Below are 20,768 nucleotides of genomic sequence, written 5' to 3'. Positions count from 1 at the left end.
AAATGGTTCCTAATCGCCTCTTCCTTCAGCAGTGAACACAAAAGGCTGCAGGAATAGTGCTGGGCACGCTGGCCGAGCGCATACCATCCATCATGCACCAGACAGTATCATAAGAACAACTCATTGGAGACTCAGGCAAGGTACCATTGTTTTTTTGTTTTGTTTTTTTAGATATTAAAGTTAATAAGGTGACATTGATCAATGCAAGATACCATTGTTAAACCCATTTTCCAGAAGTGGAAACTGAGGCACAGAGAGGCTGAGAATTTTCTTCAAGTCACACAACTAATAAGTAGCCAAACTAAGATTTTAACCATGCTGTTTGCGGCAGCTTTACTCTTTTTCTTTCTTTTTTTTTTTCGTTAAAATAGCAAAATTTGTGTTTACTTATTTATTTTTTATTTTTTTTACAGAGACAGAGCGAGAGTCAGAGAGAGGGATAGATAGGGACAGACAGACAGGAACGGAGAGATGAGAAGCATCAATCATCAGTTTTTTGTTGTGACACCTTAGTTGTTCATTGATTGCTTTCTCATATGTGCCTTGACCATGGGCCTTCAGCAGACCTAGTAACCCCTTGCTCAAGCCAGTGACCTTGGGTCCAAGCTGGTGAGCTTTGCTCAAACCAGATGAGCCCGCACTCAAGCTGGTGACCTCGGGGTCTCGAACCTGGGTCCTCCACATCCCAGTCCAACGCTGTACCCACTGCACCACCGCCTGGTCAGGCACCAAATTTGTATCATGTATATATTTTACCACAATAAAAAATGTGGTTATAATATATGTAAATAATATATATAACTTTCCACAGCTAGGCACTCAATAACCAAATAATAAAAGATTTTAAGACTTAAAGTTCATTTAAATGTTTGCAGTTTTATTCTCAATACAGGGGGTCCTCGGGTTACATCTTTTTTTTTTTTTTTTTTTTTTTAATTTTTCTGAAGCTGGAAACGGGGAGAGACAGTCAGACAGACTTCTGCATGCGCCCGACCGGGATCCACCCGGCACACCCACCAGGGGCGATACTCTGCCCACCAGGGGACGATGCTCTGCCCCTCCGGGGCGTCGCTCTGCCGCGACCAGAGCCACTCTAGCGCATCCCCAGCGCCTGGGCCATCTTTGCTCCAATGGAGCCTTGGCTGCGGGAGGGGAAGAGAGAGACAGAGGGGAAGGAGGGGGGGTGGAGAAGCAAATGGGCGCTTCTCCTATGTGCCCTGGCCGGGAATCGAACCCAGGTACCCCGCACGCCAGGCCGACGCTCTACCGCTGAGCCAACTGGCCAGGGCCTTGGGTTACATCTTGACATACAACGTTTCCAGTTTACAACATTTACTCCCATAGAAACAAAATTGAGACGTGAGTGGTCCAGCTTAGGCCGTTAGCAGTGTACTTACGAACTGTATGGTTGAACTTGTTTGGTAACACAGCGTCTGAGTGAGGAACTTGGCGTCCCTGGTGCACTTATCGACACTATCTTGGACTGTTAAAAGCACTAGTTTGTGTTAGGCTAGGATGTGTTTCAACTTATACCAAAATTTGGGTTATGTCACTGTCGCAGGAATGGAACTGTCATAACCTGAGGACTGCCTGTACTACCTTTCTAGACAAGCAGCCCTCAAGGAAATGTTCAGTGCACCTCTGGCCATGTAGCTCAGTTGGCTAGAGCATCATCCTGATACACCAAGGTTGTGGGTTTGAACCGTCGTCAGGGCACAGACACAGATCAACCAGTGATACATAAATAGGTGGAACAACAAATAGATATTTTGCTCTCTAAAATTAATAAATAATTTTTTAAATGTTTAGTGCACGCACGCATACTTAATTTTAATTGTATACATTGCAAATGGTTAAGCATCAGGAGATCCCGTGAACATTCCAAATTCTTAAGTAGGGGGGACAGTGGCAGCATGATGTCCATGTTATCATGACATGTGGCTAAAGATGAGCAGTGTTACCCTCCAGGGGGCGCATGGCCACCACAGGCTCCCAGCCACTGTCTGCCTGCTTCAGTCATCTCCCTTTATGACCTAGTGCACGTATGCATGCATGCATGCACACACACACACACACACACACACACACACAAAAAAAAAAAAACAACAAAAAAACACACAACTATTTCTCATGTTTTATTTACAAGGGCGCTGCCCTAGGGCCACTACCCTCCCAGAACCCATAAGGAGGACCCAGCAAAACCACCTCATGCTTAAAGGACTCTTGAGTTTATTCATCCAGGGAGCTAGAGACCCAAGGAAAATTATCAACAACACCCACGTATTAACTGAATCTTTGTGTATTCAGGGAGTAGGGTTAGAAGTGAGGGTCTTGCTTGTGTAGAGGTGGTCCAACTACAATGTGGCTCTTGGCTCCCCCAAGTCTCCTAGTGCCCAGGGAGCCACCCGGAGGATTGGGGTGTACAACCACACTCCCCAGCTAGCAGTGGTCCTGGCCTCCGAATGCAAGGTTTCAATTGAGGCCTGCCCTGAATTGCCCATGTTTATATCTGCACACTGAATCCTCCTCTCCAGACCCCAGTGGGTTCATACTTCTGTCTCCAGCAGTCCCAAACCTTCATTCCAATCTTAACATGTTCAAAGAGCACTCTTGGTTCACCCCAATCTGAACGTAACCCCCGTCTCTTTCCTCTTTCTGTGGTCTCAAACCTACGAGTCTTCCAGGACTTCTCTCCTTGCTGAATTTTCCACATGCAATCCACTGCCAGATCCTCAGTTCTACCTTTAAAATAGCTCCAGAGTCCAGCTGCTTCACACCCGTCCATGGCCACCACCTTGTTCAGCCACCATCACCTCCCACCTGCACTGGGCTCCCTGCTTCTACTCCTGCCCCTAATAATCTTTTCCTCCACAGGACAGATAGAAGGCTCTGTTTAAAACATTAGCCCATGGGACACTCCTAAGAATTTTCAATACACCTAGAATAAAATTCCAGCGCTTGTGCCCCCTGCTACTTCTCTGTTTGTTGGCTCTGTCTCATCCCAGCTCCAGCCACAAAGGCCACCTCTCTGTCCCTAAGACATGGTCACGCTGCTTCCGGCCTCAGGGCCTCTGAAGTTGCTATTCCTTCTGCCTATAATCCTGCCTGCCAGTTCTTCCCAAAGCTGTCTCCTTTACCTTTGGCAGGTATGACTTAAACATCACCTCCTCAGAGATGCCCTCCCTGACCAACCTAGACCTCCTGCTATATTTTTCCTCAATAGCCATTCCACAGCATATATATAACTTGATGTCTTCATCTGTTTTTCCCACTCAAATTGTGAACTCTAGAAGAACAGGGACCTTGTCTTCTCTTTCCTTTCCCCCTATTGCCCCAGCGCCCTCCAGCGGGAGACTGGTACACAGTAAGCGCTCAATAAATACATACATACATACATACACATACATACATACATACATACATACATACATACTAACTGATTGATCACAGGAAACCCGCTACCTAGCAGTAACTTTCTAAGACCTGGACGGGCGCATCCCCAGGCCCCGGGAGGTTCCCCGAAGACAGGGCGTGGCCAATGGTGACCTGGCCAGGTCCAGAACCCAACGGCAGGGTCAGAGAGGCAGTCTCCGGGGGCTGGCGCGGCTCCACGCAGAGGCTGCGGGGCAGGCGGCAGCGATACCAGCCGCGGCGAATCTCAGACTGCACCTGCAACGGGACGGTGCTCAGGGGCGGTGCCAGGCACGCCGTTCCCTACGCGGCCGCCAGAGGGCGCGGACGGCGGGCCCGGGATCTCCCTACCTCCTTGTTGATGAAGCAGTAGAGGAAGCTGACCAGCAAGCCCTGTCAAACAAGGCCCGCAGTTAAATCGGGGGTTGGGGGTAGGATTATAAATACCCTTTTAAGAGCTCGGGCCCTTGCAAAACCCCAGACCACCTTGGCTGCCGCTGCCCTAGTCCTAAACTTTTGTTTGTTTTGTTTTTCTGACAGTCATCTCCCTAGCTCCTGCCCTGGCCCCTATCCCATCCCTTGCTCTTCCCAATTTGCTGGGTAATAAAGGGGCCCCTGAATATGATAACCGCTTCCCTATTTCCTATCCCATTTGGACAAGCTGTTTAACCCTTCTGAGTCTCGGTTTCTTTATCTGGAAAATGAGGTAATACAGTGATGGTTATGAAAATTGAGATATTAATATACAAAAAGCACCCTAGTAGGGTACCTCTGTTGGTTAGAGCGCAGTCCCCATACACCACAGTTGCTGGTTCAATCCCCGATCAGGGCACATACAAGAACTCAGTAACAGCCTGATTAGGTGGTGGCGCAATGGATAGAACGTTGGACTGGGATGCAGAGGACCCAGGTTCGAGACCCCAAGGTTGCCAGCTTGAGCACGGGCTCATCTGGTTTGAGCAAATCTCACCAGCTTGGACCCAAGGTCTCTGGCTAGAGCAAGGGGTTACTCGGTCTGCTGTAGCCCCACCCCCAGTCAAGGCACATATGAGAAAACAATCAATGAACAACTGAAGTGTCGCAACGAAAAACTGATGATTGATGCTTCTCATCTCTCTCTGTTTCTGTCTGTCTGTCCCTATCTATCCCTCTCTCTGACTCTCTCTCTGTTAAAAAAAAAAAAAAGAATCCAGTAATGAATGCATAAATAAGTGGATCAATAGGTCAGTTTTTTATGGTTATTAATATTATTTACTTAATTTTAATGAATATAAATTAATAAACTAATTTTTAGAATCATTACTTGTTTTATATTTGTATACATTTTACACAGAAATTTAAATATAAATTTTTTATTTATAATAATAAATTACTTGCTAAACTAACAATATACATTAGTTACTTATATATGTTATTGGTAGGATTTTACTTGTCTTATCTCCCCGTGGCTCCCACTGCTTCGGGCATGCCAGCCTTCCTCCACCATGACAGATGCTGTCTCCCACCTCAGGGATCTTACCCGTAAGGTTTCTCTTCCTGAAACCTTTTCTCCAAGTATTTGCCTCACTCATTCCCTCACGTCTTCCTGTCTCTGCTCCAATATCCTCTTTTCAGGGAGGCCTTCCCTGACCCCTCTCTGTAACCCCATCCTTTGTTTAATCCTCACCTCTACTTTCTTTATTTGTGTGTGACAGAGAGAGAAAGACACAGAGAGGGACAGATAGGGACAGACAGACAGGAAGGGAGAAAGATGAGAAGCATCAATTATTCGTTGCAGCACCTTAGTTTTTCATGGATTGCTTTCTCATATGTGCCTTGACCGGGAGGCTACAGCAGCCTTAGTGACCCCTTGCTCAAGCCAGCGACCTTAGGCTCAAGCTGGTGAGCTTTGCTCAAACCAGATGAGCCCGTGCTCAAGTCGGCGACCTCGGGGTTTCGAACCTGGGCCCTCTGTGTCCCAGTCTGATGCTCTATCCACTGTGCCACTGCCTGGTCAGGCCTTACCTCTACTTTCTTGCCCCCCCCCCGCCTCTAGGCACATTTTACCATCTGCCATTCTGTATATTTTACTTATATAGCATGGATAGCATCTGCCTTTCCCACTAGACAGTAGAGACCATTTGATTCTTGGCCTTATAACCACGATAAACTTGGAAAATTGATTAGCACATAGCAAATGTTCAATAAATGTTTGCTGAATTTAATGAAATGAACAGGCTTGTGGTGTGAGACAAGTGTGGTCCCCACTTTAACAAACTATAGAAATGATCCCTGAAAGTATAGTCTTTGGTCCCCATTTTAGAGATGAGAAAACTGAGGCCCAAGGAGGTAAAGCAGGGTGGGGACTAGAGTTAGGGCAAGCAAGTGCAGGGTCAGCCTTAAACTTTGGAGTGAGTGCTTTCTTACATTTAAGCACCTCTCTTGCCTACTCCAGCTCTGACCCTGAGGTGAAGGCCATAGAGCTGGGAAGTGACAAATCCGAATTTGGCCCCAGCCCTGTCGAGTCTCAAAGCCCTAGATCTTCACCAGGAGGTGGTACTGCTGAGGCCACCCGCCTCCTGTCTTGGTCTCTGCTGCTTCCTCAGCTCAGGGCAGCGTCAGCTCAGTATTTTGTGTAGAATAAATGAATAAGATTCCATCATCACACCCAATCCAGTGGCTGGGCCAGAGGATGACTGTGACCCTCCTGCCTCTCTGGAGAGAAGGGCCCCAGGTGGAGGGTGTAGCCCCTGCGCCCAGCTTGAGCACCTGGAAGGATCTGAGGAAGATCTCAAAGCCGAGCTTGGCGAAGCGAAGGTGGCCTCGGGCCTGTTCCTCTGTCACAGGAGCAAACACCACCTCATGGACACCCAGCAGGGGCACCAGCGTCAGCGTGGAGCGAGCCAGCCTGGGGGTAGAGGACAGTAGTAGTCCCCCGTCCCCGGGTCCCATCTTGCATCCAGTCCTCTTCCTCTCCTTCCCCACTACCCTCCCCTACCTCAGCCGGTAGTCGGGACAGCGCATCTGCCGGGTCCTCAGTTTGGACACGAGGATGCCAACAATGCGGATAAAGATGAAGAAATTAACCTGCGAGGAGAGAGAAAGTCTGAGCCAGCCAGATACCGTCAGTCCTAGGAGACAGAGAATGGCCCCTCTTCCCAGGATGGGAAATCCGTGAAGACCTCCTGGAGGAGGCGGGGCCAGTCGTACCAAAATGGTCATCAGGATAGGGGTGCGTATGATCCACCATATGGCTTTGACATCGTTCCGCTCCCAGCACCTGGAGAAGGGATTGAAGAGCTAAGACTGAACTGCTTGACTCACTGGACACGCAGTCACTCACAAGGCCCCGCCCACCTTAATGTCTCATTCACATTCCTTTAAAGCCCCGCCCGCTACTATCCTGGCCCCGCCCTCTTCCCTGCCTCTTCCAGTAGTCCTAGAACACAATCCTCCCAACCTGCCATTCCTTTAGATCCCCACCCACATTCCCTCCAAGCCCTCAGTTGTCATCAGAACCACCCCACGTTTCTATCACACCCAGCCGTGTGCCTCAAAGTCCCGCCCACCCCCAGGCGCCGACCAGACCCCCCGGACTCACTGCGTGTTCTCGTACAGGTACCTGACGATCACCCAGGGAATGACGAAAAGCGCGGGGGCCCCTGTGCAGACCCCGACCCCCACCCCCCACCCCGCCGCAGCTGTCAGCACGCGCATGGGCCTGGCTTGGCCCAAGACCCGCGGAATTCCCCTACTGAGGTGGGGAGGCAAAAGCCTAGAGCAGGGCCCTGGCCGGTTGGCTCAGAGGTAGAGCGTCGGCCTAGCGTGCGGAGGACCCGGGTTCGATTCCCGGCCAGGGCACACAGGAGAAGCGCCCATTTCCTTCTCCACCCCTCCGCCGCGCTTTCCTCTCTGTCTCTCTCTTCCCCTCCCCAGCCGAGGCTCCATTGGAGCAAAGATGGCCTGGGCGCTGGGGATGGCTCTGTGGCCTCTGCCTCAGGCGCTAGAGTGGCTCTGGTCGCAACATGGCGACGCCCAGGATGGGCAGAGCATCGCCCCCTGGTGGGCGTGCCGGGTGGATCCCGGTCGGGCGCATGCGGGAGTCTGTCTGTCTCTCCCTGTTTCCAGCTTCAGAAAAATGCAAAAAACACACACACACACACAAAAACAAAAGCCTAGAGCAGGGGTCCCCAAACTACGGCCCCCTGAGGCCATTTATCCGGCCCCCGCCACACTTCCGGAAGGGGCACCTCTTTCATTGGTGGTCAGTGAGAGGAGCATAGTTCCCATTGAAATACTAGTCAGTTTGTTGATTTAAATTTACTTGTTCTTTATTTTAAATATTGTATTTGTTCCCGTTTTTTTTTTTTTTTTTACTTTAAAATAAGATATGTGCAGTGTGCATAGGGATTTGTTCATAGTTGTTTTTATAGTCTGGCCCTCCAACGGTCTGAGGGACAGTGAACTGGCCCTCTGTGTAAAAAGTTTGGGGACCCCTGGCCTAGAGAGAGGAAAATATCCCTGAGGCAGAACAGCAGGGTAGTCGGGGAGTGATGGTACTCTGGGCTGGACGGGGCACAGGGTCGGGGCTCACCCCAGCCGAGGAGCAGGTAGCAGCGGAAGTGGCCCCCCTCGGAGCCTCCCACTAGCACCAGGAGTCTGTGCAGGTAGATGCCCTCCACCAGCAGCCACGTGTAGTTGGCGCCCACGCAGTACTGGGTCACGATCTGGGCCGTTCTGCAGGCAGCTAGAGCCTAGAGGGTGGCCAGACAGGTGGAGGGAACAGTTAGGGCCACCGGGGTGTCCCCAACTTCTCCTCCACCTGGTCGTCCTTACACCCCCATCAAATCTCTTGTCATCAATTAGTCCTCCACGCTATACCACCAAAAAAAAGGTACCTGTGGTTGGTTTTTCTCACCCAATAAGAACACTACCACTCTAACCTCTTAAATAATTGGTATCTCCTATCATGCTATCAATATTCTCCCCAGATCACCCCAAATATGGCCTCTACCATCCTTCTAAGAATCTAACTCAACTACTCCACCTATCCAAAAGTTTCACCCATCTAGTCACCCCCCTCCCACCATCATACGAACTCACCCACCCCACAACTTACTAACAATTGGTATGCCCCAAGTTGCTACTAGATAGTTTTTCTCACCTCTGTCCCCAGCCTCTAGTAGTCTCTCTCACCTTGTGTCTCAATAACAGACTGGTCTCTACCGAATTCCCCCCACCAGTTGGTTTCTCCCATTCTGTCACCTCCTCACCTCCAGCAGAAGACTCTCATTAGTGGAAAAGTCCAATGATTGGTAATATAATGAAAGAGAATGGAAATTCCAATAATGAAAGTGATGGGGCCAACAATGGAGGAGGCCAAGTTGGGAGTCCCTCTCCAAAAGTATTTGGGGGAATAAAAGGTATTTGGAGTGGTCAAAAGAGAGAAAAACTGTTGATAGTGTAAAAGGTTGTAAATAGATTGGGGACCTCCCGGCCCACCAGAAGAGGCAAAATCCCAATTTGAGAAGGAAAGGGAGGATGCTCACCTGGTTCCACAGAATAGGGACCTGGTCCCCAGGGGTGGGGCCTGCTGGAGATAGCAGCCGGTCCCGGCTGAGGATGGCCGCCGCCCGCAGCATGAAAGATGTGAACAAGTTGATGTGGATGTAGTTGCGAGTACAGCGCAGCCGCCTGGGGATTTGGGAGGCAGTCTGGGGAACCCTGGGGACTTGTCATTGGCCACATAGAGGCTGTGAAACCACTCCCAACCCCTCTTCCCACAGAACCACCATTGGGTACTTGTTGTTGCTGATGGAGCCTGACCACCCACCCCATCTTACTGGGCAAACTGAGGCCCAGTCCTCTGCCTCTTTTGCTCATGGTTGGGGGTCCCACCTGAAGGAACTCAAAATGAGCAGGGCTAGCAGCAGTGTGGCCAGGGACAAGGAGTAGCCCACGGTGTACACAACCTGTAGCCGCTCCAAGATCAGCCTTTGGTCCTGGAGGGGGCAAAGGGAGGGCACAGAAACAGACCAGTTCTTCCCCCAGAACCAGAAAAGGGATGAAGAGAAATCTGCTCTTTGTTCTTGCCCAGCACCCCAATTTTCTATCAGGGGATCCAACAACCCTTATTGAGTGGGGCTAATTCCACCCTCAGCTCCAAGGCTGGACATGTGACCAGCCAATCAGAGCATTCTAACACCATCCCTCCCACACACACACGTACATACACAGTGATTAGTCCAAGGTGGGCATATGACCCGACCCAAACCAGGGCAATAAGAGTCAGTGCTATAACTTTGGTGCCAAGTGGATACTTGAAATATTGAGGAGATTACTTTGTAAATTATGTGATGTTAGGCCCTGGCCGGTTGGCTCAGTGGTAGAGCGTCGGCCTGGCGTGCAGGAGTCCCGGGTTCTATTCCCAGCCAGGGCACACAGGAGAAGTGCCCATCTGCTTCTCCACCCCCCCTTCCTCTCTGTCTCTCTCTTTCCCTCCTGCAGCCAAGGCTCCATTGGAGCAAAGTTGGCCCGGGCGCTGAGAATGGCTCCATGGCCTCTGCCTCAGGCGCTAGAATGGCCCTGGTTGCAACAGAGCAACGCCCCAGATGGGCAGAGCATCGCCCCCTGGTGGGCATGCCGGATGGATCCTGGTCGGGCACATGCATGAGTCTGTCTGACTGCCTCCCCGTTTCCAACTTCAGAAAAATACAAAAAAAAGAAAAGAAAAAATTATGTGATTGTTTAACTGCTATGCTGTACACCTGAAACTAATAAATAAAAAATAATACTGAATGTCAACTGTAATTGAAAAATAAAAGTCAGTCCTGGGGCATTATGCTGAAACTATTGAGCACAAGGCTCTATCTCCCCACAGTGTTGCTTGGTTGGAGGGGTGTGAGCCTGGTGCTAATGAGGAAAACTTTTTCCATCCCACAGAAAAGATGAGACCAGAACAAAGAAAAACATAGGCATGATATGGTGAGCAACAAAGAAATTCCCAATATCGTTTGAGCACCTAGATCCAGCTGTGCCTGAAGTTGTGCCCAGCCTAATACTCTTCCATCATAGAAGTAAATACACCCTTTTTCTCCATCAAGCAAATTTTTTTTGTGTGTGTGTGTATTTTTCTGAAGTTGGAAACGGGGAGGCAGTCAGACAGACTCCCGCATGCACCTGACCAGGATCCACCCGGCATGCCCACCAGGGGGTGATGCTTTGCCCATCTGGGGCGTTGCTCTGTTGCAACCAGGGCCATTCTAGAGCCTGAGGCAGAGGCCATGGAGCCATTCTCAGCGCCCGGGCCAACTTTGCTCCAATGGAGCCTTGGCTGCAGGAGGGAAAGAGAGAGACAGAGAGGAAGGGGGGGGGTGGAGAAGCAGATGGGCACTTCTCCTGTGTGCCCTGGCTGGGAATAGAACCCGGGACTCCTGCACGCCAGGCCGACACTCTACCACTGAGCCAACCGGCCAGGGCACCATTAAGCAAGTTTAAGTTGAGTTTCTATCATTTGGAAACCATAGTCTGAGCCTTGTACTGAGCAGTATAAGGGGTTTCAGGCTTGGTCTGAGGCTGCTGCCTGTCCACCTCTCCCTTGGACATCCAACCTGAATCCCTCACCTCTTCTTACCTGGAAGGTCCCATTCTTCTCTGGGTTCTCACACTGAGAATGGTCTCTCCAAGGTCCCCACTGGCCATCACTGCCACACTGGCGGAGGACAAAGCCTGCAGCCACTGTGGGGAATCAAAGTAGGGGATCAAGCCTGATCTGCGGTGGCGCAGTGGATAAAGCATCGACCTGGAAATGCTGAGGTTGCCGGTTCGAAACCCTGGGCTTGCCTGGTCAAGGCACATATGGGAGTTGATGCTTCCAGCTCCTCCCCCCGTCTCTCTCTCCTCTCTCTCCCCCTCTCCTCTCTAAAATGAATAAATAAAATAAAATTAAAATTAAAAAAAAGTAGGGGATCAGAGGCATATTGAAAGGGAAATGGAGAAAGACCAACTATGCGACAAAGGCAGAGAGAAAGCCAATGTGATAATGATGATGATGATAAGCCCTTCTATGGAATTTTACACGTATTAATTTTAATATTCATAAGAAGCCTATGAAATTGGTACTATTATCAACACCATTTTACAGATGAGGAGACTGAGCCATAAAGAAGCTAAATAAACTGCCCTGGGCCACATAGCTAGTTCGGACAGGAAGACCAGGATGTCAGAGGCAGACTCAGAAAAAGGAAATAAAATAAGAACCTTGTGGTCCTCAAACAGATACGCAGACAGAGAAGGAGCATTATGTGACAGAGCCAGGTTCAGGGTGACCCAACCAGGGTTAAACAGACAGGAAACACCCAAATGAACAGAGAGGAGCAGGAGTGATGTCTGGGGCACGGGATAAGAGCTGTTTGTGTCAGGGAGGGCCCGCGGTCCAGGGGGCACCTCACCATGACGGTGCCAGGGCAGGTACCAGGGGCAGGACGCACGGGCAGTGGTGTTGGGTGCAGCGTAGTCCCAGCAGACGTACATATCGAAGGACCCATTACAGGTGAGGCCTGGGGTGGGCGGGCGTGGGGACCAGACGTCGGGTGGACCTATGGCACCCTGCGCCCCAGGCCTCTCCCTCTTACACAAGCCCTGCCCTAGGCCCGCCCACCTGGAGTGGTCCATCCCTGCTTCGCCGCAACTCCGCCCATCAGACCCCCAAGGCCCCGCCCATCCTCCCAGCCCTACTCTGGGCTCCCCCATCTCAAGCAAGTTCCCTAGGCACATGCTTCCCATTCCGCGAGGCCCTTTCTTAGGCTCCACCACAAACCCCGCCCCTTTGCGGTCTACTTCAGCCTCCAACCACCCCGCGCAGCCCCGCCCAGGACCCCGCCCATTTTAACCTTCACCCCAGGCTTCTCCCACTAATTTGAGTTCAAGGATTTAGGCCCTTCCCACCGAGGCCGAGCCCCCGAGGCGCCCCGACCCAGCCCACATCTACCCCAGATATCTCTTTTGGGCCCTGCCCGTCAGTCCAAAGACCGCCCTAAGCCCACCCCGCTCAACCCCAGCCGTCTCCTTGACGGCTCCCCCACTCCTGCGCCCCCAACCCGCCTCCTTCCCAATCTTCCCAATCACACCTGCTGGGGGCTCCGCGGCCTCCAGTGTCTCCTGGCACTCCTTACGGTAGCGTTCCCAGCGCTGGTACAGCTCCCCCGCCGTCTGTCCCTCAGAGCCTGTCTATGGAGAAAGAGAAGGAAGGACACCCCCCCCCCCCCGACAGACCCTTGCTCAAAGGCAGTATGGTTGGTTGTGGGCCAAAAACCCTAGAGGGACTTGGAGGGTTTACCCGGGTTTCTTGGGTGGTCGAGAAAACTCTTCTAACTCTTGAGGTGTGCCTAGAAACCACCAGGGGAGTTGTTGTGGGGGACTGAAAACCGTCAGGAAAATTAGGGGCCGTGGTGGCTGGAAATCATCAGGAGGATTTGCGAGGGAAAAAAGAGGGATTGGAAACAACCATCAAAACTTGAATCTGGGCAAGCGGGGCCGTCTTAGAACTCTCTCTCTCTCTACGGAGGGGGAAGACTTAAAACGGTTCCCAAACCTCCCTCCAGGTCTTGAACTCTCCTCTGTTGAACTTCTGTGGCTCCTCGGGGCCTCACCTCCGTTCTGTGGAGCAAAGGCCCCCACAGCGAGAGCAGCAGTAGCAGCCTCCAAGGCGGACAGTGCAGCATGGTGAGGGCGCGGAGCATGGGGGGCGAAGGGTCAGGTCACGCAGGGGCAGCCGGCCTGGGGGTCCGAGGGCAGAGTCAGAAGCCTCCGCAGAGTCAGAAGCCTCCGCCCTCCGCCCCCATTTCGAGCGCCACCTGGCTCGGGAATTCACACGCGCGGACTCGGAGGCAGCGCCCCCTGATGCCCCTAAGTGTAATGATTTGGGGGCTTGGGGGAGATGCGAGAGAAGGGGACGAAGCTGCGATCAGACACGTGATTCCCAAGCTCTTGCTGGAGCAGCGGCGGTGGAAGGGAGGGGGTTGTTTGCGGAGGACGTGGTTGTCCTAGAGCTGCGCTGGACGGAAGTGCTAATGTCTCCCGAAGTCTAGACATAGAGACTCCGGGAAACCTGGGGACTGCCTTGGAGAAGAGGGAACAGAAACCGTCAGGCATGCAGCTTGAAATGACCCTCGGAGTTCCTTCTCACTCTGAGTGCAAAGGGTTTTCAAATCACGGATAGGAACCCAACCTTATAAAACTTTCCCCTCTGGCCCTGGCGGGATAGCTCAGTTGGTGAGGGCGGTGCACCAAGGCTGCCGGTTTCATCCCTGGTCAGGGCACATACAAGAATCAACCAGTGAGTGCATCAATAAGTGGAACAACAAATAGATCTCTCTCTCCCTTCCTCTCTCTCTCAGATTTTATTTGTTAATTTTAGAGAGAGGAGAGAAAGAGAAGGGGGGCGGGTTGCTTCTCATATATGCCCCGGCCAGGCAAGCCAGGGGTTTCAAACCCGCGACCTCAGCATTCTAGGTCGAGGCTTTATTCACTGCGCCACCACAGGTCAGGCCTCTCTCTAAAACCAATTAAAAGTAAAAAATGTTTCTCTTAAAAAATAATAAAATAAATAAAACTTTCCCTGCTGTGGATGAAGCCCAGAATCCATGGAATATTCCTCTCCTAAGGACTAGAAAGGCATCAGCTCCTGGGCTTAGGTCCACAAGAGCCCACGTGCCTGGAAATCTACCTCTGAACCCCCCACCCAGCAACATGTAGGGAAAGGGAAAGCAGTGAGGATCTCAGACCAGCCCACAGACAGGAGTCAGAGATGCACGAGACAGAAAGAGAGAGACATGGAGACTGAGAGAGAAGAGGCACAACAGGAGACTAGATACCGAAAGGCAATGGAAGAGAGAAAAGTGTGGGCTAGGAGATAAGGAGGAAATAGAGACATGGAGGGAGACCACGGCATGGGAGAGAGAGAGAGAGGTACAGAGATATTTTAGATGCTAGACAAAGATTGGGAGGCATGGAGATGAAGATAAGATACCGAGAGATGGGAGGTGAGAGACTGGGCACAGAGACAGAGAGAGACAAAGACGTAGGCTAAGAAACAGAGAGAGAGGGACCCAGAGACTTGCAGGGGCCATGGGGGCAGGGGGCATGTGCTGGGATTGGGGGAGCCCTCACCTGCGGTGCTGCTGCCTCCACTGCTTCGCCGGGGTTCTGGAAGAGGTGACAGCCTGTGGTGGTGGGAGGGGGCGGGGCCAGGGCTGGCCAGGGAACAGGAAGGGGGAGCTCCAGGGCAGAGACCCGGAGCAGAGGCCGGTTGCCTGTGAGTATCACAGCCACTCAAGGTCACATGGGAGAGTAGTCATGGAGTCATCATCGTGAGGACCCCAGTGCAGTCTCTCACATTGTCCCACCCAGCCGTCACCCACAGAGCCTCAGACAGTCGTACAGCCACACACACAGTGTCACACACAGTCCCATTAACTGAGACACAGAGAGGCTCAGCACGAAATGTCACATGTTGTTCCTCACAGAACATGTTCCTCCCTTTCATTCACAGCCGTACAACCCACAGACGCACCCAGAGAGCCCAGGGCTCTCACCCACAGGCTGACAGTCATCGCAGTGACACACATCGCCCCAGCCACATATCCTGGGGCGTGGCCTCCTGCACTCACACAGTAATACAATCACAACTCTTCACAGTTGCACTGATATTATGCTAACCACACAATCACTAGGTCACGTCACAGACACCGTCGGTCCCCCACACTGGCCTGTGGGCCCCACGAAGACAGGGTTAGGCAGGGCATTTCTGGGTTCCCAGTGTCACTCAGCACAGGTTTGGGCACAAAGCAGAAAGGCTCAGAAAGTGACTGTTGATTAAATAAATGCACAGTTATGTGGTTTCTCATAGTCATATAATCCTGTCATGACACAATCTGAAGGTCACTAACAATGTTACACAACCGTATCCATTAACACTCTCACATCATTTCACACACTTCACATGATCACATACAGGATCCTCAGTCACATCCCAACAACACACATTACCCAACTGTCACACAGTTGGCACACACTCTCATAGCTTCCCAATATCACATTGTCATACTGTCACCTTCACAGTCACATCCAGTGCCATGGTTGTACAGATACACAACTCTCTTCATCATAGCCTCACACACTCACAAGTCACATAGGATCACACACCATCATTCCACAATCACACATGAGCCCACAGCCTCACACGTTCTCACAGTCACAATGACTAACTCCCACATCTCACAACCTCCACTTCCAATCTCTTCCTTTGCCCTAAAATGTGAGGAACATCTGTACGTGTGGGGGGAAGGCTTAGAAACCGAGTCCCAGCTCTCAGCGCTCTCATACCCCTTTAATACAAACTACCAATACATGCACATCAATCATACTATTAACATTCATGAGTATACACTCCCCTGCAACCTATGAAATAAGTGGGTCAGAGGCGAGTCTGTCCATTTTGCAGAGGAGAAACTGAGGCCCAGAAGCCCCAGAAGGGGCAGGGAATAAGGGGTCATGTGAGGTCCAGCACCAGAGGCTGGAAGGAGAAGGAGACAAGTCTGGGGGAAAGGAGTGACATGGGGGAGGGGGTTCCTGACTTCCTGGCCTCCAGCTGGTCTTCCTGCTCCCTGCCCCACATTCCTGGCGCCCTCTGGGTCCTGGGAAAGGCGGAGTTGTAGTTCAGGGGGTGGAGAAGGAAAGGGGTCTGTGATTGCCCAGCACCTCTGGGAGAGCTGGGATTGGGAGGCAGTCTCTCCTTGGCCCCCAGAGGGACTAGAGGGTTCTCTCTGCTAGGGCTGGGAGGGTGGGAGGAGGCTGAAACGAGGAATAGAGAGACTAAGAGGGATGGGAAGCAGTGGAGAGGAATTGAGGTGGTGAGAGAAACACGGAAAGAAACCAAGGATCAAGAAAGAACAGAGACAGAGACAGGTAGAGACAAAGATGAGAGAGACCAAGAGAAGGAGACAGACCAAAAGAGACAGGCAGACAGAAGAAGAGAGAAATTACAAAGAGAAATCACAAAGAGAGAGAGAGAGAGAGAGAGAGAGAGAGAGAGAGAACCAAAGGAAAGAAAACAAGGACTAAGGGAGGGAGGGAGACAGAGAAGAGACACAAACTGAGAGCTGAGACACTGAGCGATGAAGATGGGGAAGGGTGGAGGGAGAGAAAGCCTGAAGATGGCCCTGAGCAGGGAGGGCGGGGCAGGAGCTGTGGCGATGAACCTGATGCTAGGCTCAGAGCCCCCTCCTCCATCACCCTCTCTGGGAGAACGCAGGACAGAACAGTGCACAGAGCAGGGCGTGGAGGGCAGGAGAGCAGATGCCTGGGTCCCTGACTCGCCCACTGCTCATCTCAGCCCTTCTGGGATCCTCTGTAGTCTCCCGGGATCGGGGAGGGGCCACAGGGGTAGCCACCTGGGCCTGCCCAATTCCCATGCTCAGGGTTTTTGGAAACTGCAGGTAGAAACATAGACAAGCCCTACTCTGCTGTCCGTCTCTCTCCATGCCACTCTCCCTCTCCCTTTAGTCCGAATCCTCCTTTCTTTTTCTCCAAGCCCACATTTAGTACATTCAGTTTGTCTGTCTTCCTCTTGCTTGCCCTGCTGTCCTTTCTCCTCTCTGCCCTCCGGCTCCATCCTGCTGCTCTGCGCATTGATCTTGTTGTCTCACATTCTCCAGATCAACCTCTTTTTGTCTATCTTTACACTTTCTTCTTTCTCTTCCTTTTCCTCATCTGCTTGTTGGGAGCTTGTCTGTTCTCTCCCTCCATTGCATCCTGGTCCTTGCTTTCAGGCTGTTGTCCTCTCTCCTCCCCTCCCAGCAATGACCAGGCAGTGCCCCCACTTCGGGATGCAGCGGTAGGGGGGGAGCCGGAGGGCCTGTGCCTCCCCCGGGGGGGCTGCCCAACCCAGCAGAGCTGTGGGGAGCAGGCAGGGGCCTGGAGCGCAAGCAGATGGTGCAGGAGAAATGAGGCAGAGAGGGATGGGGAGAGGGGGTGCCCCATGGGGACTGAGGCCAGAAATGGGAGGCTGAGCTGGCCCCTTGAGATTCAGGACTGCTGAGAGGAAGCCTGGAAGACAGAGACAGAGACACACACAAACAGAGACATACAGAGAGTGAGAGACAGCAATAGAGGATCAGAGACTGAGAGAGACGTACAGATATGGGGACTGGGAGAGAGGCAGAGACAGGTGGAGACTGAGAGCCTGTGACAGAATGACAGTGCTCCAGAGACACGGATACACACACTTGCACAGTCCAGAGAGGGACAGGAACCCAGAGACAGAGATTCAGAGACAGGAGCCTAGAGAGAGAAACACAATACAACATGATATCTAAGAGAGAGAGACAGACAAAGATCTAAAGAGAAACAGACATAGTGACATGAAACCCAGAGAGACAGAGAGACATGGAGAAACATAGAGATGGGGACCCAGAGAAATAGACCCAGAGAGATGAGACCTGAGAGACAGGTATCCAGAGAAACAGAGACAGAAATAACAGAGATGGACAGATGGGAGAGAGAGACCTGGAACACAGATAGGGATGGGGGTAAACTCACTCAGACACAATCACACCTAAATGAGACAAGATGCTCAGCTCCCCTCGCCCTCTTCCAGGCGGGGTGGGGGCCTTGCCTCCCTCTCCCCCTCCCCTTTCAGCACGTCTCCATAGCGACCTCCCCAGATCCAAAGGGCAAATATTTTCCTGGCCGGAAACAGCGGGATTGTGTTGACACAGTATCGTGCTGGTGGGGTGGGGGCTCCATGGGGCCCAGAAGCCAGGGTGGGAACAAGAGAGCAGAGGGACTCCCATATGGGACCCCACAAACAGTTCCAGCCTTCCCTGGCATCCAAATCGGGGTGCAAACCTCCCTTCCCCTGGGAGGAGCCGCGGAGAGATTCAAGCCTGTGGCCTTGGCTGCCCCCTGGTGGTGGTGGTGGTGGTGGTGGTGGTGGTGGTAGGTGAACCCTGACACCTCTTTCCTAGAGCAGGCTGGTCTACCCCAGTCGCACCTCTCTCCCTTCCATCAACCCGCCTCCCGCCCTCCAACAAAAGGCAGTCAGAGTGGTCATGCTAACGCACAAAATTGACCCTATCCCACCCCTGATCAGAACGTGCCATGACTCCCCAGTGCCCTCAGGAGAATGCTCAGGCTCCTTTCCAAAGCCTTCAAAGCTTTTGCTGAGATCTCCAGCCTTCCCCCCGCCCCGACTTTCTTAATCTTCAAACTCTTCTCAGCCTCTCCGTACCCAACCTTGGTTCTAGCAGTTTTCTCTGCTCCAAATGCCTCTATCCAATTTTTATTTTCTTTCAGCCCATCTTAAAGTTAGCTCATCCATTCATTTAATAATTAATTATTTCCTCTTCTGGACTGTGAACTCTGTGAGGACAGGGATAGGGCTGCCTCAGTTACCCCAGTATTGTCCAACATGGTTTGACACAGTCTAGGGTTCAATTCATTTTGCCTGGGCTTGGCAATGCTGGGGACCAGCGTGGCAAAGATAGCCCTTGATCTGCCCCCATGGAGCTCAGGCACAGACCCAAATAGGGAGACAGACTATAACAGAAGAGAAACACAAAGAGAGAAAGGATTGGAAGACAAAGGAAGCTGGGAGAAAAACAAAGTCCAAGATCAATAGTAGCAGTAATAGTAGTAATTAGTACCAAATAATGGGCATTTTACATGTATATATCTCATTTAATCTTCATAACAGACCCGCAGCAGAGATATTTTCATCTCTATTTCTTTTTTTGATAGAGAGACAGACAGGAAAGAGAGAGATGAGAAGTATCAATTTGTAGTCGTGTCACTTCAGTTGTTCATTTCATTTTTTTTTCTTTTTCTTTTTTTTAGGTGAGAGGAGGGGAAATAGTGAGGCAGACTCCTGCGGGTGCCCCGACCAGGATCCACCCAGTAAGCCCACTAGGTGGCAATACTCTGCTCATCTGGGGCTGTTGCTCCATTGCTCAGCAACCAAGCCATTTTTTTTAGCACCTGAGGTGAGGTCATGGAACCATCCTCAGTGCCTGGGGCCAGCTTGCTCAAACCATTCAAGCCATGGCTGCGGGAGATGAGAGGAAGAGAAAGAAAAAGAGAGAGAGAAGGGGAGAAGGGTGGAGCAGCAGATGGTTGCTTCTTCTGTGTGCCCTGACCTGAATCAAACCTGAGACATCCACATGCTGGGCCTATGCTATACCACTGAGCCAACTGGCTAGGGCCTGGAGTTATTTTTAGCACTTGAGGCTGATGTGCTCTAACTGAGCTATCCTCAGCGCCAGGGGCCACGCTTGAACCAATAGAGTTGGGGTGGGGTGGGGGGTAGGGAGAGAAGGGGGAGTGAGAGGTGGAGAGAGGCAGATGGTTGCTTCTCCTGCATACGCTGACTGGGAACTGAACTGGGGACATCCATATGCTGGGGTGACATTCTATCCACTGAGCCACCAGCCAGGGCTAGTTGTTTAGTGATTGCTTCTCATAAGTGCCTTGACCCAGGGGCTCCAGCTGAGTCAGTGACCCCTTGTTCAAGCTGGCAACCTTTGGGCTCAAGACAGTGATGATGGACGCATGTCAATGATCCCACAATCAAGCTGGCAACCCCATGCTCAAGCTGGTGAGCCTGAGCTCAGGCAGGATGAGACCATGCTCAAGCTGGCGACCTTTTGGTTTTTGTTTTTTTTTTAGACTTTCCCATACTTGATTTATTTATTTTATTTTTTTATTTTTTTCCAGAGACAGAGTCAGAGAGAGGGATAGACAGGGAAAGACAGACAGAAACGGAGAGATGAGAAGCATCAATCATTAGTTTTTCATTGTGCGTTGCAACACCTTAGTTGTTCATTGATTGCTTTCTCATATGTGCCTTGACTGCGGGCCTTCAGCAGACCGAGTAACCCCTTGCTTGAGCCAGAGACCTTGGGCTCAAACTGGTGAGCTTTTCCTCAAACCAGATGAGCCCGCGCTCAAGCTGGCGACCTCAGGGTCTCGAACTTGGGTCTTCCGCATCCCAGTCTGCCACTCTATCCACTGCGCCACCGCCCAGTCAGGCGACCTTTTGGTTTTGAACCTGGGACCTCAGCGTCCCAGGTCAATGCTCTATCCACTGTGCCACCGGTCAGCCATCATCTTTATTTTCCAGATGAAGGAACTGAAGTTCAGAGAGTGTAAGTAACTTGCTCAAAGTGACATAGTTCGTAAAGTGATGGCTCAAGAACTTAATTTCCAGACAGAGAGAGAGAATGAGAGAAAAGCAGTATGGAGAAAGGAGCCTAGAGGCAGAGAGAAAAGACAAAGCATGACCTTGAGCCCTGCCCCCATCCTCTAGCCTCCGCCTCCTCACT

At 51.5% G+C, this 20,768-nt stretch overlaps 1 protein-coding gene across 1 annotated transcript; it reads right to left on the bottom strand.

The window, feature by feature from the left end:
- Positions 1-3,462: 3,462 nt before the first annotated feature.
- GIPR (gastric inhibitory polypeptide receptor) lies at positions 3,463-13,112 on the bottom strand. The gene is made up of 13 exons (XM_066371859.1): positions 13,041-13,112; positions 12,519-12,618; positions 11,841-11,948; positions 11,024-11,127; positions 9,289-9,392; positions 8,940-9,084; positions 7,985-8,144; positions 6,992-7,052; positions 6,601-6,670; positions 6,389-6,477; positions 6,160-6,298; positions 3,763-3,804; positions 3,463-3,669 (listed from the first exon to the last, which is right to left on the bottom strand). Exons 1-13 carry the CDS (start codon positions 13,110-13,112, stop codon positions 3,463-3,465), a joined length of 1,401 nt encoding a protein of 466 aa, XP_066227956.1.
- Between the last annotated feature and the right edge of the window lie 7,656 nt (positions 13,113-20,768).

Source organism: Saccopteryx leptura, chromosome 3 (assembly GCF_036850995.1).
Source record: "Saccopteryx leptura isolate mSacLep1 chromosome 3, mSacLep1_pri_phased_curated, whole genome shotgun sequence".
In the NCBI taxonomy this organism is placed as follows: domain Eukaryota; kingdom Metazoa; phylum Chordata; class Mammalia; order Chiroptera; family Emballonuridae; genus Saccopteryx; species Saccopteryx leptura.
Note: the sequence above shows the minus strand (reverse complement) of the source record. Positions and strands in the feature narration are given on the sequence as shown.

Excerpts from the sequence above, each read along its gene's own strand:
- GIPR (XM_066371859.1), bottom strand. The coding sequence starts at position 13,112 with ATGCTGCACTGTCCGCCTTGGAGGCTGCTACTGCTGCTCTCGCTGTGG. Across the intron at positions 6,671-6,991 it reads TACCTGTACGAGAACACGCA|GTGCTGGGAGCGGAACGATG; the intron begins GTGAGTCCGGGG and ends TCCCTTCTCCAG. Across the intron at positions 6,478-6,600 it reads CTATCCTGATGACCATTTTG|GTTAATTTCTTCATCTTTAT; the intron begins GTACGACTGGCC and ends CTCTCCTCGCAG.